The 15,190-nt window shown below is 37.4% G+C and overlaps 1 protein-coding gene across 1 annotated transcript in view; it reads right to left on the minus strand.

Annotated features, from left to right (window-relative positions):
* Positions 1 to 14,666, minus strand: part of LOC139979238 (sorting nexin-2-like) — a 42,055-nt gene extending 27,389 nt beyond the window's left edge. Inside the window, exons 1-9 of the mRNA XM_071990007.1 lie at positions 14,550 to 14,666; positions 11,394 to 11,436; positions 10,243 to 10,454; positions 9,342 to 9,420; positions 8,551 to 8,594; positions 6,764 to 6,905; positions 5,646 to 5,806; positions 3,895 to 4,011; positions 2,068 to 2,161 (exon numbers count right to left, since the gene is read on the minus strand). Of these exons, the coding sequence (XP_071846108.1) occupies positions 2,068 to 2,161; positions 3,895 to 4,011; positions 5,646 to 5,806; positions 6,764 to 6,905; positions 8,551 to 8,594; positions 9,342 to 9,420; positions 10,243 to 10,454; positions 11,394 to 11,436; positions 14,550 to 14,618 (961 nt within the window). The 5' untranslated portion in view covers positions 14,619 to 14,666. The remainder of the gene's footprint in view (positions 1 to 2,067; positions 2,162 to 3,894; positions 4,012 to 5,645; positions 5,807 to 6,763; positions 6,906 to 8,550; positions 8,595 to 9,341; positions 9,421 to 10,242; positions 10,455 to 11,393; positions 11,437 to 14,549) is intronic.
* Between the last annotated feature and the right edge of the window lie 524 nt (positions 14,667 to 15,190).

Consider the following 15,190-nt stretch of genomic DNA (forward strand, 5'->3'; position numbering starts at 1 on the left):
GGTGCAGTATGTCACACTGACTATATTGACCATATAAACTTGAGACAGAGGGACAGTGGGGAGATGGTGGGAGGGGAGTGATATGTATTACTGAGATCTCAAGGGTGCAGTATGTCACACTGACTATTATGACCATATAAACTTGAGACAGAGGGACAGTGGGGAGATGGTGGGAGGGGAGTGATATGTATAACTGAAATCTCAAGGGTGCAGTATGTCACATGACTATTATGACCATATAAACTAGAGACAGAGGGACAGTGGGGGATGATGGGAAGGGAGTGATATGTATTACTGAGATGTCAAGGGTGCAGTATGTCACATGACTATTATGACCATATAAACTTGAGACAGAGGGACAGTGGGGGATGATGGGAGGGGAGTGATATGTATTACTGAGATCTCAAGGTTGCAGTATGTCACATGACTATTATGACCATATAAACTTGAGACAGAGGGACAGTGGGAAGATGGTGGGGGGAGTGATATGTATAACTGAGATCTCAAGGGTGCAGTATGTCACTTTGACTATATTGACCATATAAACTTGAGACAGAGGGACAGTGGGGGATGGTGGGAAGGGAGTGATATGTATTACTGAGATGTCAAGGTTGCAGTATGTCACATTGACTATTATGACCATATAAACTTGAGACAGAGGGACAGTGGGGAGATGGTGGGAGGGGAGTGATATGTATTACTGAGATCTCAAGGGTGCAGTATGTTACATTGACTATTATGACCATATAAACTTGAGACAGAGGGACAGTGGGGGATGATGGGAGGGGAGTGGTATGTATTACTGAGATCTCAAGGGTGCAATATGTCATATTGACGATTATGACCATATAAACTTGAGACAGAGGGACAGTGGGGAGATGGTGGGAGGGGAGTGATATGTATGACTGAGATCTCAAGGGTGCAGTATGTCATATTGACTATTATGACCATATAAACTTGAGACAGAGGGACAGTGGGGAGATGGTAGGAGGGGAGTGATATTATTACTGAGATCTCAAGGGTGCAGTATGTCACACTGACTATTATGACCACATAAACTTGAGACAGAGGGACAGTGGGGAGATGGTGGGAGGGGAGTGATATGTATTACTGAGATCTCAAGGTTGCAGTATGTCATATTGACTATTATGACCATGATCAAACATTGACTTTCTTACTTACAAAAGTGTCATATGATTCGACTTCAAATTGCAAACAAACATTTTCGCTCAGAACACAGATTAACTTTCTATGCTTTGTTTTCCATGAGGGAGCAACTGACTTAGCCTACTTTTTACTTGACCTGTCTTCACCCTCCCAACCTTTCCGAATTGAGACACACAGCTGTTAATACACATAGTATACTTCTGGAATGTACCTCTATTCCCAACTTCATACTTAAAAGATGCTTCTCTAGTGGTGCAAGCAGCTGCCAAATCGTTTGCATGGTCGGATAATTGCATCGTCTCTCATCGAGATGACAGTTGCATGAAGATGACAGTTGCAGTCCATTGCTTTGTGAGGTCATTTAGCATGACATACAAAAGTCACATGACATTTCAAATGTGGGCTGACTGTTACAACAAGTAAATATAATGAATGTCTGATCGTGCTTGACAAAACTCCTCTAACTGGGTTAAATTTTTAAAAACAAAACTTTTATTCCTGACTAGGTCAATTCTTAAACTAAGGCATTGTGTCAAAAAACGAAAGATGCTGGGGAGAGGGGGGGGGGTGTACATGACACAGCTCTCTGTGCTCTGCAGTTTCACACAATAAGTGTGTAGTTGGTCTTCAGAGATAATTATTACTGTTTGAAATTTGAATAAGCCTTGCTGTTGCAGTTTTTCTGCAACTGTTGCAGCTTTTCTTTTTGGCATGGTACCTTACTTGTCCTTCTAGAGCTTCAATCACATGAACGTTTGTTTCGTTATTGATGAAAGTCCTTAAGGAACTCCACTCCAAAGCAACCTCCCACATGCTGAACCCCCCCCCCACCCCTCACCATATTATTGACATAAAACACACGACCAAGACCCTTCTCCATCTTCCCAAATATATACCCACCTCTTCTGTGATTCACCATATTTTCAACACTGGTGTGTAGCTTCTTCAGTTGTTGGTCCAAATTGTCGATGTGTTGAGTCTTCTCTTCGAACCACTGTCATACGACAGACAAAAATCAGAAAGGAAAATATATTTCAACTGACTTTTGTCAAGATTAATTGTGCATATGGGAAAGTTATCAATCTGAGGAGACTGAGTACAGCATCAAAGTTTTTTGACAAATGCACTTTCCAGATGCATGGGCATATAAGGAAAGTCAGGAATGATTCTCTCTCCCTCTTTTGATACTTGTTCTCATTAAAGAGAAAGATTATGTCACAGGTTTTTCTGAGATATGTAAGTTATCGACCTAGTCATGTTTACTAACAGTCTTTAACAAGGAGAAGTACAATTCATCATATTGAAAGCAACACAGATGTAGCAGGGAATGATAACAGACAATCCATAACATCACTTTTTGATCTCAAAACTACTTCATTCAATTGAAAAACTGTAAGGGATACTGCAGTCTCAAGTTTTGCAACACAAATAAAAAACAAAGACTTATTGTTAAAACCTATTGTCTCATAAATTTATCTGCATAGCTTTTTCTGTTCCTGAGACAAGATAACCAAATTTTCCATTAACTTTCATTTCAAAGAGGGTTTACACTAATCTTGGAAGAATGGCACAGCAATCTCCAACTTGGGATATGTGTTCTCTAGTATTTTCACTTTGGTACAACACCTTCTTGTAACAGTTGCTTGTGCTTGTAAAGACATGTACACTGGATAAATTAACAACATTTCTGCAACAATCCAAACAAAACTCTTAAACCTTTTGTTTTCTTAAACCAAACCCCTTCTAGCCACACCCATTCAAGTTCTCTTGAAGCTCCAAACATGTAATCTTTAATACTTTAGGAAAATTGTGTTCCTTTGTTGCCATACCTCCCCTGCAACCCCCCCCCCCTCCCAATCCCCTTCCAACCCACCTCCTTCACCACTGCATCAACCCTCAGAAACTTAAAAAAGTAGTATCCAGTCGATGCCCACAAATGAGACTTCTCTACAGTATTCATTACCGATACTGAGATATACAACTCTCATGAAAATTATACTGAACTCCTCCAGAAGTCAATGAACTACAATTATAGATTACACCAGAGTAGATACCTAATGCAAAGTTCATTTCCACACAATGCAGAGAAACTTCTCGTTCTCCCAGACGTAATTTTAGCCAGCACTCGGCTTCAGCTCCACTTCTTTTAATTTTTTTTGGAGAAACTACATTCCACTTCTCACTAGATTCACTCCAAAGCAATGTTGTAAACAAACACCAGGAATGTTTCATGGGAAACAGAATACTTCAATCACCTGGTAATTAGATTAGTGTCATTTCTTTAGATTATAGAGCCATCTTTCACTCTTACCAGATGAACTCCAGTGTTTTAAAGCAATGGTCTGTTGGAACTCTGTGACAGTGCTTCATCTAGACCAATAACATGCCTGTCAGTACCTGGTGATTACTGTAGCCTTTAAAATTCATGACAATAACAACTCCAACCTCTGATCTTTAAATGCAATGCAGGCTATACCTATGTGTACCTCCAATGAAAGTATGTTGCTTACACAAGCTAGGTTTTCATACAAGTTATTCCATGTAACAGAATTTCTTGAGATAATCAAAACTTGTTTTGACAGTAATGCACAAATAAATTCATGTCATCATTTGTACGTGTGGACATTGTGCAGTGAGAGGCATAGATATGGTTTTCACCGATAAATTCACTGATAAATTTCAGCCGATGGTAGCAGGCGCGTAACCTCGACAGGAGAATTCACGTACCTGATCGGACTCGTCCATCTTACTCACGACCTTGGAGGCACTGTCCATAACTTTATTAAACGCTCTCATCATACCGGCTCCACTGAGGGCAGCAGTGTTACTGGCTTTCGGCAGCGGCTGAGGAAACAAACCAATCAGACTATGTCAGAACTATTCATTACAATCATGGTCGACCCTGTGAGCAGGAACATATGTCCAGTGAGGAGGGTGTTCCTCTTATGGCTGCTAACACTTCCAATTAAAAACACACAAGACATATGAAGCTAATCAACTGAAGTCAAGGAGCAGACTTGAGGAGCTGACTAAAAATATTGAAATATCTCACAAAAGAGACAGTTTTCTGAGTAGGATCTAGACCATATAAAACAAACCAGGTATTGTTCATATCTCACAAGGCCATGTAAAATGCTAAAACAAATTAGAATATAAGTTTTGTCACTTTGGTCGATGCAACAGACAATAGATTTCTATCACTTGAATCACTCTTTATGACAAGTAGAATGAAATCCTAGATACTGGTTGATGGTAGTAATGATGGAAATTAACATCGATATTGATAGATCCATGGCCTCAATTACTTTGACTTAATTAAGTTCTTGACATGTGACACAGCATCCAAGCTCTCATTACACCTATCAACTGTCTAACAAGAGAAAACCCTATATATCATTTATGGCACATCATGAAAGTGGAAAGCCATTGATATCCACTTTTTATCGTATGTCTCTGTAGTTACTCTTCAAGTAAGTGTGTAGGTTGTCCCTTACAGAAAGGCATGTATAACATTCTGTTTAGGTTGTCTAAACAGTATGAAATAAAATTAATATTTAAAAACAAAATAACAAGTAACAAAAATTAAAATAACTTTGACAGGGAGGTTTTCCACCAAGATATTCAATTGCTCCAAACATTCAGGCAAAATTCTGAAATTTCAGGTCTGTTTGTAATTATTATATCATATTTATCTTTCTGTCCACCTACAAAAAACCACTGCTTTCACCCTGACAGTGAGAAGTGCCGGGTTCAAGTGATGACGTTTAGCATAAAATTCATTTTAATATGTAATGGCCACTGCAAACAAAATTCATCAATGCAGAATAATATAAGAAAATTAATTTCTTTTGTTTGAGAAAAATACCCTAATTTCCAGGGACTCATCCAATCTAAATAGCCACAGAATCTAATCTTTTCCACATACCATATGGTTGTTGCCTCACAAACTCAATTCAATACAAGGGCATAATACTTTCATGACTTCAAGAAGACATTTTTGTCATGCATGTCAAATTTTTAACAAGGAAAAATGACACTTCCCTGATCTGATAAAACAATTGATTATTGTTATGAACTGAGCCCAGATTGAAGAGTCAACTTCACTATGGAATTTCAGAGAATATATTGACTATTAGAATAGATGTACAGTAAGTACATGACAAGCACTGGTATTTTTTTTTCTTTTGGAATTATGACAAATCAACACTTAATTTCACCCTCAGGTCACCCTTTCTGTGATCTATATGAAAATGAGGGAATAATCTAGTGTTTAAATTAGTGTAGCATTTTGTAGGTCCTGAAGTTTTCTCTCATTGAATACTGTAGTTCCTGTGTAGAAGACTATACATCTTTACACTTTTATATAGCAATTGAACAATTTTTTTTTTGAAGCATTTTGCTATGCAATAAGGGTCAAATTATTCACTGTACATTTGTTGGCTGGAGTCCATACTTATTCTACATATAGATTACCTTACCTCGTCTTTCTCCAGGAATTCCTTGAAGTCGGTATTGGCTCGGATCTTTGGATGAGCAGCTGACCTATTAAGGAACCTCTCAAGAGAGGCTCTCCTCTTTTCTACAAACTCCAACGAATTGTTCTCTTCCTGTCCTTTGCCCATTTTCACTTTCGTCATACCTGCAGAATCAGATAATAAACAGGTCAAGAGTCAGCCAAACTTGATGATCAAATAATACCAAAAGGCAGAAGGGGTTAAACAGTCTGAGCTAAATAATTATTTTCTGCATGGCTAACCACTCTTCAGCTGCCTCAATATTTACAATTTTAAGTGAAGCCAAACAAGTAACAATCCGTCCGAAATTACTGATAACCATACGGATCAGGATAAAAGATATGGCTAACAGATGCTAACATTTTCAATTTGAAATACTCGTATATTTTATAACAGTCACGACTCTTAGATAAAAGAAATAGTACTTAACGTTTTGAGATTTGACACTTTTGCAAACCCAAACATAATAAATTGATTGATCATAATTTCGAAAATCCCAAAATTTACTTGGTTGGGATATTGACAAACAAAAGCTTACTTGTCTCCCCACAACAACTACACTCTCATTCTACAGTGTATAGAGCATTTGGTAAACTTCCTCACCACCATCTATTGGGTGGCTGGCCCATTACAGTCTACCCCCCCCCACCTCATGAAACCCTACCTTCCAAAGTGTCTCAATAAGGCTCCCAAAGAGCCCCAAATTAAAAGGATACTCATTCAATATTTTGGTGCTAAGCTGCTTTCGAAGGAAAAGATTGTATGGGTCCTTGGATAGAGTCCATACTATAACTCCAAAGGCGTAAATTTGAAAAGCAAAATCAACTTAATCCAGAGCTTCTGACCCTTTAACTGGTAGAATGAGGAGGGCAGTAGACTGGAATGGGCCAGTTACTGGTAAGGGGGTGCATTAAGTTTACCAGAGACTCTACACATAGTTGAGCTAGAGTGCAGTTGATGTGGGAAGACAGGTAAGTGAGTATGTGAAGTAAATTCAGAATATTTGTGATCCCAACGTTAGAAATCGTATGGAAAACTAAAACATACAGTGCTTTTTCTTTTTAATACTGTTGATGACATACCAACAACACTTTTCTCTGGTACAGGTGGGACTATGTGACCTTTCGTTGTATGAAAAGCAACAAGTTTTTGATGTAATCCAAGAAAGTCGCTGAATCTTCGGGATACCGTCATCTCAGAACTCTTGAAGGATGGATCTGACGTCTGAGAATTGAGGAGAGCATTTTCAACAGAATCATTAAAAAATAATAGCTTAGCTCCAACTGCTAAGTTTCAAAGAACAAAGTAAGCAATTGAAAAGAGCATTTCAACAGAATCATTAAAAAATAATAGCTTAGCTCCAACTTCTATATTTCAAAGAACAAAGTAGGCAATTGAAAAGAGCATTTCAACAGAATCATTATAAAATAATAGCTTATCTGCAACTTCTATGTTTCAAAGAACAAAGTAAGCAATTAAGGAGAGCATTTCAACAGAATCATTAAAAAATAATACCTTAGCTCCAACTTCTATGTTTCAAAGAATACAGTAAGAGTCAAACAATGAATGGACAAGCACATCTAGAACCCTGGCAAAGAAACTTTATAAAACTTCCAAAACCCACAACTGGTTTCTTACATAATATATAACCACTGCAACAGGCTTAGATTTACAATCAAGTTTGAATATGGTAAAGAATATTCAAACAAAAGGCAGTTGCCAATTTGGTTATTCCTAGTATCATGGCACGGTGGTGATTTTATGGTAGGATACAGGGTAAACTTTGGACACAATGCAACTAAATTTCCTGTTCAGACAAACAAAATCAGCTTCGGAGGTTGCCTAGTGGATGACTAGTTGTCTGTGCTCAAATTCTGATTACATTTAAACTAAATATTTCTCCCAAAGGTCAATTGGTATCACCCTCCATCACTTTGAAATAAAACATTTCTCTGGAAAGGGAGTATATCTAGCCCGAGGCCTTGAGTTCTATTCACCAAACCTGCACATCTCTTCTAAGTGCACCTATCGTTCATTCTTTGTTATTTTGCTACAATTTTGGGGGCAAACAAATTTGCTGTTCAAACATCCAAAAACTAAGACCGGGTTGTCTTAGGGACAAACAAATAGAAATCTTTAAAAATTTGCCCTGGGATAGTATTGTCAATGTAAGTGGGAAATTTGAAGAAAATGTGCCTTATTTTCTTTGTTATGGATATGGTAAGCTTTTCTTTATCAAATCTGTTTAGTAAGAATAATATGTCTTTCTTTGTGTGTCACAAGATAAGAGTGAACACAACTTATCAGTGCAAGTTGTAACAAGTTGAATGGCGCAAAAGAAAACGAGATAACCCACCGGGATCGTTAGGATATTAATGATTTTTTTTCTGTAACCACCACACTTGTATCGTGGTCTAAATTGAGAAACATAATATAAGCTTGCCTTATCGCCTATTTTTTTTTTTGCTTCTCACTATCCTATGCTTGTTGGGCTCATTCATTAGGCTGTTAAGTTCATAAAAAAAGAATTCCAGCATTAGGGTAGCAATTTCAGACCCAGGTAACAACAATGTCAGGCAGGTTCCCAGTGAATAATTTATCACAAATTGCTATGGAAGAGGGTCAAATTGCTATACAAGTGTGGATATGTATAGCAGTTTATGTACACAGGGACCACTGTATGTAATAAGAGACAAAATTCAGAGGCTTGAAAACTGCTATGCAAAAGTTTTAACACCAAATAACTCCCTGCATGTGGGCCCATGTAGACACCACCATTCAGAGAAATAAGTTGCAATAGAAAAGAACTGCTATAAGATGCTAATTGATGGTCAATAATATAAATGCTCATGTCATGGAAGACACTTACCTTAGACACAACTGTGTACTTCATGTAAGCACCCATACCATCACCTGTTATCAAAAATAAAAGTAGATTTAAGTTTAAAATTAATCAAAAGTTAATATTTTTCATGTGACATTGACTTTGGAGTAAAGTTTTTATTCTTTTCAAATCTTTATGCATAAAATTATGGCTAATTTGAATAAATTTCTGAAAACCGTACAAAATGAATTACCCATTTGTTTGAAACTGTTTGTTATATACTGTACAGGAATTTAAATGCACAGTGTGAATATTCATATATCCTCTTTTGTTATGGTAACCTCAAATGAAATAACCCATCTTAACAAACTGTACCACAGTTTTACTTCTTTTTAGATCCCTTTCCACAGATACAGATCATTTTGAAGGTAAAATGTTCATACATAGTCGGGTTCACAGGCAGAGGGGGTCAGTACTGTGACACCCAAGTGCACCAGTATCCATTCAAGTTTGGGATATGAAAAAAAGATAATAGTACCTCAAATATGAACTTGTACTCTACAAGAGGCCTTGTGCAGAGATTATAAGAATGTAACAGTTTTGAGCAGTCAGGTTAGCAAAACTGTTTTAAATGTATAAAAATTTGAAAATGGAGTGACGAATCTAATGAAATCAGAGGAAGAGATTGAAAGAGAGAGAAAGAGGTAGAGAAAAGGGAGGGGGGGGGGGGGGGGATGGTGTCCTGCTGAGAAACATATGGTGCAGTCTCCATGCTAACATTAGAAAAACATATACAGAATACAGTTACCTGTAAGAGCATTTACTTATGAACTCACCAACTTTTTGAGGGTCGGACACTGTAATGTCCACATCGAAGGTATCACCACTCTCCATTTCTTCTTCTTCCTCTTCATCCTAGCAAAATTAGAAAACCAAATACAGAGAGGAACTGTATCATCATTTCCTGAGATCAATGTTTCTAGATCAATTTTTTTTCAAGTTTCTGAAGTTATAATAGTGTCTCGATACATCGAATGATGACAATAATTTTATAGAAGAGTCTAGAACATTTACCCAGTCTATTATTGACCAGTAAACTTCAAAGTGCAACATAAATATTTGATGTCATGATTACTTGTCACTGATTATGTCTTTTTATTCTCCTTCAATCAGTACTTATGTATGTCAACAAGAACAGCACACAGCCCACAATGTTGTACACAGTAAAAGTGCATTAGACTAGTATAACAATCAGAGCTGGAAAAGTTGGTTCCAAAAGTAAGAGAGAGTGAGAAATACCAACAAACAATAGTAATCTGGGTAAACCGTACTTACCCCCTGAAGTACCTTTTGATAATATGCAGATTGAATGGCTATGGAGTTACTCTCATACAATATTTATACTCCTTCTCTAGTGATGGGTCCACCAAGGGTCTTAAGTGGCAGAACAAGCACTTAGTTATGAGAAAAAGTGATAACATCCATTTATACTCCTTCTCTAGTGATGGGTCCACCAAGGGTCTTAAGTGGCAGAACAAGCACTTAGTTATGAGAAAAAGTGATAACATCCATTTATACTCCTTCTCTAGTGATGGGTCCACCAAGGGTCTTAAGTGGCAGAACAAGCACTTAGTTATGAGAAAAAGTGATAACATCCATACCATGGAAAAATATGCTAAGTACCGTCATCCTCTGAGGAAAGATAAATGCTAAAGCAAGATTGGTTATTGCTCGTACCATCTTTTCAGGTTCCTCTTCTTTTTTCTCTTCTTTTTTCTCTTCCTTTTTGGGAGGTTCTTCCTGGACTTCTACATCATCTAGGATTCCACCTCCGCCTCCAGATTCCTCGGCTGCTGGAGAGGATTCGTCCTCATCTTCAGCTTCTGGTTTGTCTTCTGCGGGAGATGTCTCTAAAAGGGGAGGGTCTGAAAACAAGTCATCGTTTGCATCTATGAGAGAAGAAGAGAAGTTTCAGCCTTAAGACGACAACGCAACTTGATCTGTGTGAATGCCTGACAGTTTTATTTGAAGCAAAAATATGAATACCATTCTCAGACTCAAAGCAGCACATTACCTATATTATTAGCCTTTAGGGCTACTAAGGATGTACCCTTTCATAAGATCTGTGATAGCTACAGTAAGTTTTACTGACGACTAAACGGTAACATAACACAAGGCAAATCTTGTATTCTGATTTACCAATGAAACTTTGGAAAGCAGTCCAGAACTAAATTTCTAAGACTTAAAGTCAATGATTAATACACATAAGGTAGGACAAAAGTTGATTTTTCATGACATCTACCACATAACATTTTTTTTTCTTTTGGTCGGGGTAGGAGGAGGGAGGGGGATGTTACAAGAAACATAGTTTTCAAGCCATTAGTGAAATGCCATATGCAAGAACATTTGACAAGAAAATGCAGAAACTGGTCACTTAAATACACTACATGAGCTATGCTTTCTTTCCAATTACAAAATTTTCAGGTAAATAGACAAAGCTTTGAAATTTTCCAATTCACATTTAACATGCAACAAATTAAAGTTATGGAAAAGTGTTAGGGCAAAGAAAGTTTAAATTAAAAACGGAATCACTAGCTACTTATGTATATGTTCCTTAGCGTTCATTCAGTGAAAACAAGATCCCAAAGGTTGTCTTTGTTTTATTATCTGTAATCTAAAACAATTACTGGAAAAGGATAATAAAATTAGTCCATATACTGTACATGCACTGGCTTAAAAATATTCAAGTTAGATCTCAACGTTATGTTGGAAACTACTTATTTAGGAACATGGGTTAAAATAATGTAAGTTCCACATGTACTGTATGTATAACTCAAAGGATGGCTTTATAGTAAATGACATACTGTAACAAGGACAAATTAACTTACCATCATTTAGGTTCACCTCTTGGTCAGCTTCAACAGTCTTTTCCTATGGAGAAAACAAATCAGGTCATCATTAATAGAAGATACCATGCAATGATATAATGACTTATACTGCTGCTATGAAGATATGATAAACTCTGTATCAAAAAATTATAGCAAAAAGGGTATAATTCAAATATTAAATTAATCCAGTATGTTTACAATCTAAACAAAAATGTGAAAAATCTCTTGAAGTTACTTACAATGGTTATATGGTAATCTTTCTAGCCACAAAACAAGTAAATTAAAATCCTTGAAGCTGAGGATTATAGTTTATACCATTATTGCTATTCTAGACCTGAATGCTATGAGAACTATGCTATGTACCTAGCTATATTTCTGGCAAACACTACCAATCACTTTTTCCACATGGATGCACTCACTGCCTTGCCAGTTGGTATGTGTCAACATTCAAAGCAGATTGCATGCAGAACTTTTGAGGGGTTGTGTATTATGGCTGTGAGTTTTCGTTTAAAGACCTAAACGTTTAAACGGCCGATTTTTCGTTCGTTTAAACGTTTAAACGTTCGCGAAATCGCGAGAAAACGCCGAGCACGCTTAGCGTGCGAGCATAAAGGCGTGGGGTCCATGGGACCGCACTAGGGCCCTGGTGGGGCGAAGACCCCGGAAAAGGAAAAGGAAATTTTTGCGTGTGTGGCGATAAAAAAATTCGCAGTTGAGGATGCAAAATACTGACAACTTTTTTAATTTAAATTGTCACAAAGCTGATGAAAAATTTTAAATGACAAGTTAGAGTAGCTATATTATGTTATAAAATGAAAAGAGATTTAATCTGTCTTACAATCTTTAAAAAGTTTAACTTACAGAACCCCCGATATTATGAAACAAAAAACGTTCGGCAAAGCCCCGTTTCTAGACTGCCTAACAATGAATAGCGCGCACTAAACGTACATCAGTTTACAACTGCAGTACGGTTTAACCCAACTTAAATACAACGGTAGGATACTGTACATGTGCTCAGAATTTCCCAGGTACATTTCCAAACAACTGTGCGCTCATCCCCTGTCTAACACATGTTTGTTAACATTTTTGGCACGTTTCCAAGAAACGTTTCATGGAGTATTCCCCATGATACACGAGGCACAGTTCATACACGCAGCACAAGATATCAAGCTATGGCCATCTTTATGAAAGTAAACATTGTAATAAAATATGTTTTAGGCCACACGGCATGATTAACTAATGCTAAACATATATTTCCATGTTCTTGTAGAAAACGTCAAGTTCGCAAAATACAATTAGTTGTGTTTTTGTAGTTACGTGAGATCCGTAACAGACGAGGTGGTTAGGCTATTTGCTATACACTTAACTATGGTAGGACATTATTTTGTACGTATTTTTGGAAATTCTAGAAAATACTTTCTTTTCCCCCCGCTTAACACCAGATGTGGTCTTACGGTTTATTCATAAATGGGTGTACTAGAGCCTTGTTTACATGACATTAGTTGCATTTAGCACGATATGCCAGTTTCGTGTGAATTTTTCGAAAGTGTTTTGCTGGATCTTTCGTAAAATTTGAAAGGACCGAACTTACTTTTCGTACACAATTGGTAATTTCTCTACTGATTTTCAGAGTTTTTTTTTTACGATCTCCAATCGATACATTTCCTTTGATCATGTATTTGAATAACTATTACCAAGTCGAGTATTCGACCCGGTATTGTCTGGTCGGAGAGTTCAACGTGATGGACAGGGATTGTAATCATTTCAATTGAACATGCATTGACTGGATTATCTGCGCCGCCGCTGTCGGCTCGATATAAAGTACACTTGTGCCGCGAATCAGGAAGTTTTCACAAAAGGATAACAGCGTTCAAGTTTAAGCCATTCATATCGCCGGATACATCGGGGGGGGGGGGACAAAAGAAGGATTACGTTCGCGGTTTATGATTCGACTGATCGTAAGTTGTGTTGTTATTTCGCGTAGTAGACAAAATAAACACGGGAATTGATACGCGATTTTTGCCAATAATTGAATTTTCAGTTGATTTCATAGTTTCGTTTAAACGTTTATTAAACGTTTAAACAATGTTTCGTTCGTTTACACGTTTAAACGTGTAAACTATTGTGTATCCTTTGTAATACGCTGAAATATTGCCACTGATGAAGAAATGGTTACTGGTTAGCCTAGCAGTTAGCAGGCAGTGATGGTTAGCAAGCCATCACATTGTTTGGAAGACTATCGTTAAAGGGTGTGAAGACTCACGCAAAAAGAAATGTCTAAAGCCGGTTATCTGACCTAGTTTTGAATGAGGTGTAACAGAAGTGTTAGACACCACCATCGATCCCAGAAAATATACACACAGCTTGCTACGGTCGGTAATTAGACACTAGTGTACAGTCAGTACATACAGCTGCAGTCGATACCCACAGCACAGTGTACAAACGATACAGCGATGGACATCTCAGGTCCAGCTAAGATAACAAGGTATAACGTTTCATTACTGTCTGCATTTTGTAGCAACAGGAGAAAAACTTCACTCGGAAACAACGGAAAGTTAACTTTAAAAGATGGCGAGAACTGTTTGGGGCGAGTCTTCAATGCATTTAATCTTCAGCATGTCATCAATTGTTTATGTAGATATGCCATTTTCTAATGTAAGACCAACTGAACTCACTTCAGAAGTCAGTGTCATGTGATACTGACAAAGATGATCGAAGTCGAGAGTTAGGCATGACAAAATATTGGCATGGTCCCATATTTAGAATTCGCCAGCTGTCTCGAATTTGCTAAAGCCTAGTGTTAACCACAATTCACGTATTACTTAAAATATGCACGTTTGCCTAGACCTATGAAGTTGTGTAATAATACTTAAAACTTGTCATGGTCATATTATTTCTGTCGTTGGCTTATATATAGTTATACTAGTATTTAGTAGGCGTGTTGTGTTGGGTAGCCTATCCGATGTCATTTACTAACGTAGCCTAAGCTTACATTATGCCAACACTGAGTAGGCTGTGACAACTTTGGTTTGTATAGCAAGGTGGTTACTTACACATGAGCCACGCCTAAAAGTAGAATACAATGCGTCGAAACAGCTCTCTGGTAAATTTCACATATTATTCTTACTATTTAAGATATTATCAGATAAAACAAACCTCTAGAGGACTTTTCTCAGAACTATCTTCGTTTTCGAAAAGGGGAGGAGGTTCCCGTTCGTCTGCCATTTTGCAAAGTAGTGGGCGCTATTTCAATTTTGAGGGATGCATGTGGTGTGCAGGTACGGTCACTACAGAACATTCAAATGTCTGAAAATGGTCACATAGCTACATTACTTTCTTGGGTGTGTAATTCTTGCAATAATGTGGATCATATGCCTATATGATGCTGAGAGCTTTACAATGATTGAATGTTGATTTTTGAAGCCACAACTTCCTAGCTTTAATACTAATGCTACTTTTAAATGGAAGAGTTTTCTCCTCATGATCATACAATGGCGTAATATATCACAAAAATGAGTCAATGAACTCCACATAAATTTGTTTACACTCTAGGTAGTGGAAAGGGCAGGGTATAGTTTCAATCCAAGTCTAATAGCTCTCCTGCTATCAGTGACATTCAATATTTCAACCTCCCCAGCCCAATCGGTGAGTAAGGTGTCCAAACAAATTAATAATGTTTGTGTTTACCATGTTTTGATAACACCGAGTGTTGACTGTCAAAAGTATCCGTGTCTTTTTATCTCATCGTTAGTCCAGTTATAGGCTCACAGTTAGTTTAGTGCATCCCAAGGAAGCCA

The sequence above is a fragment of the Apostichopus japonicus genome, chromosome 13 (genome assembly GCF_037975245.1).
Source record: "Apostichopus japonicus isolate 1M-3 chromosome 13, ASM3797524v1, whole genome shotgun sequence".
In the NCBI taxonomy this organism is placed as follows: Eukaryota; Metazoa; Echinodermata; class Holothuroidea; order Aspidochirotida; family Stichopodidae; genus Apostichopus; species Apostichopus japonicus.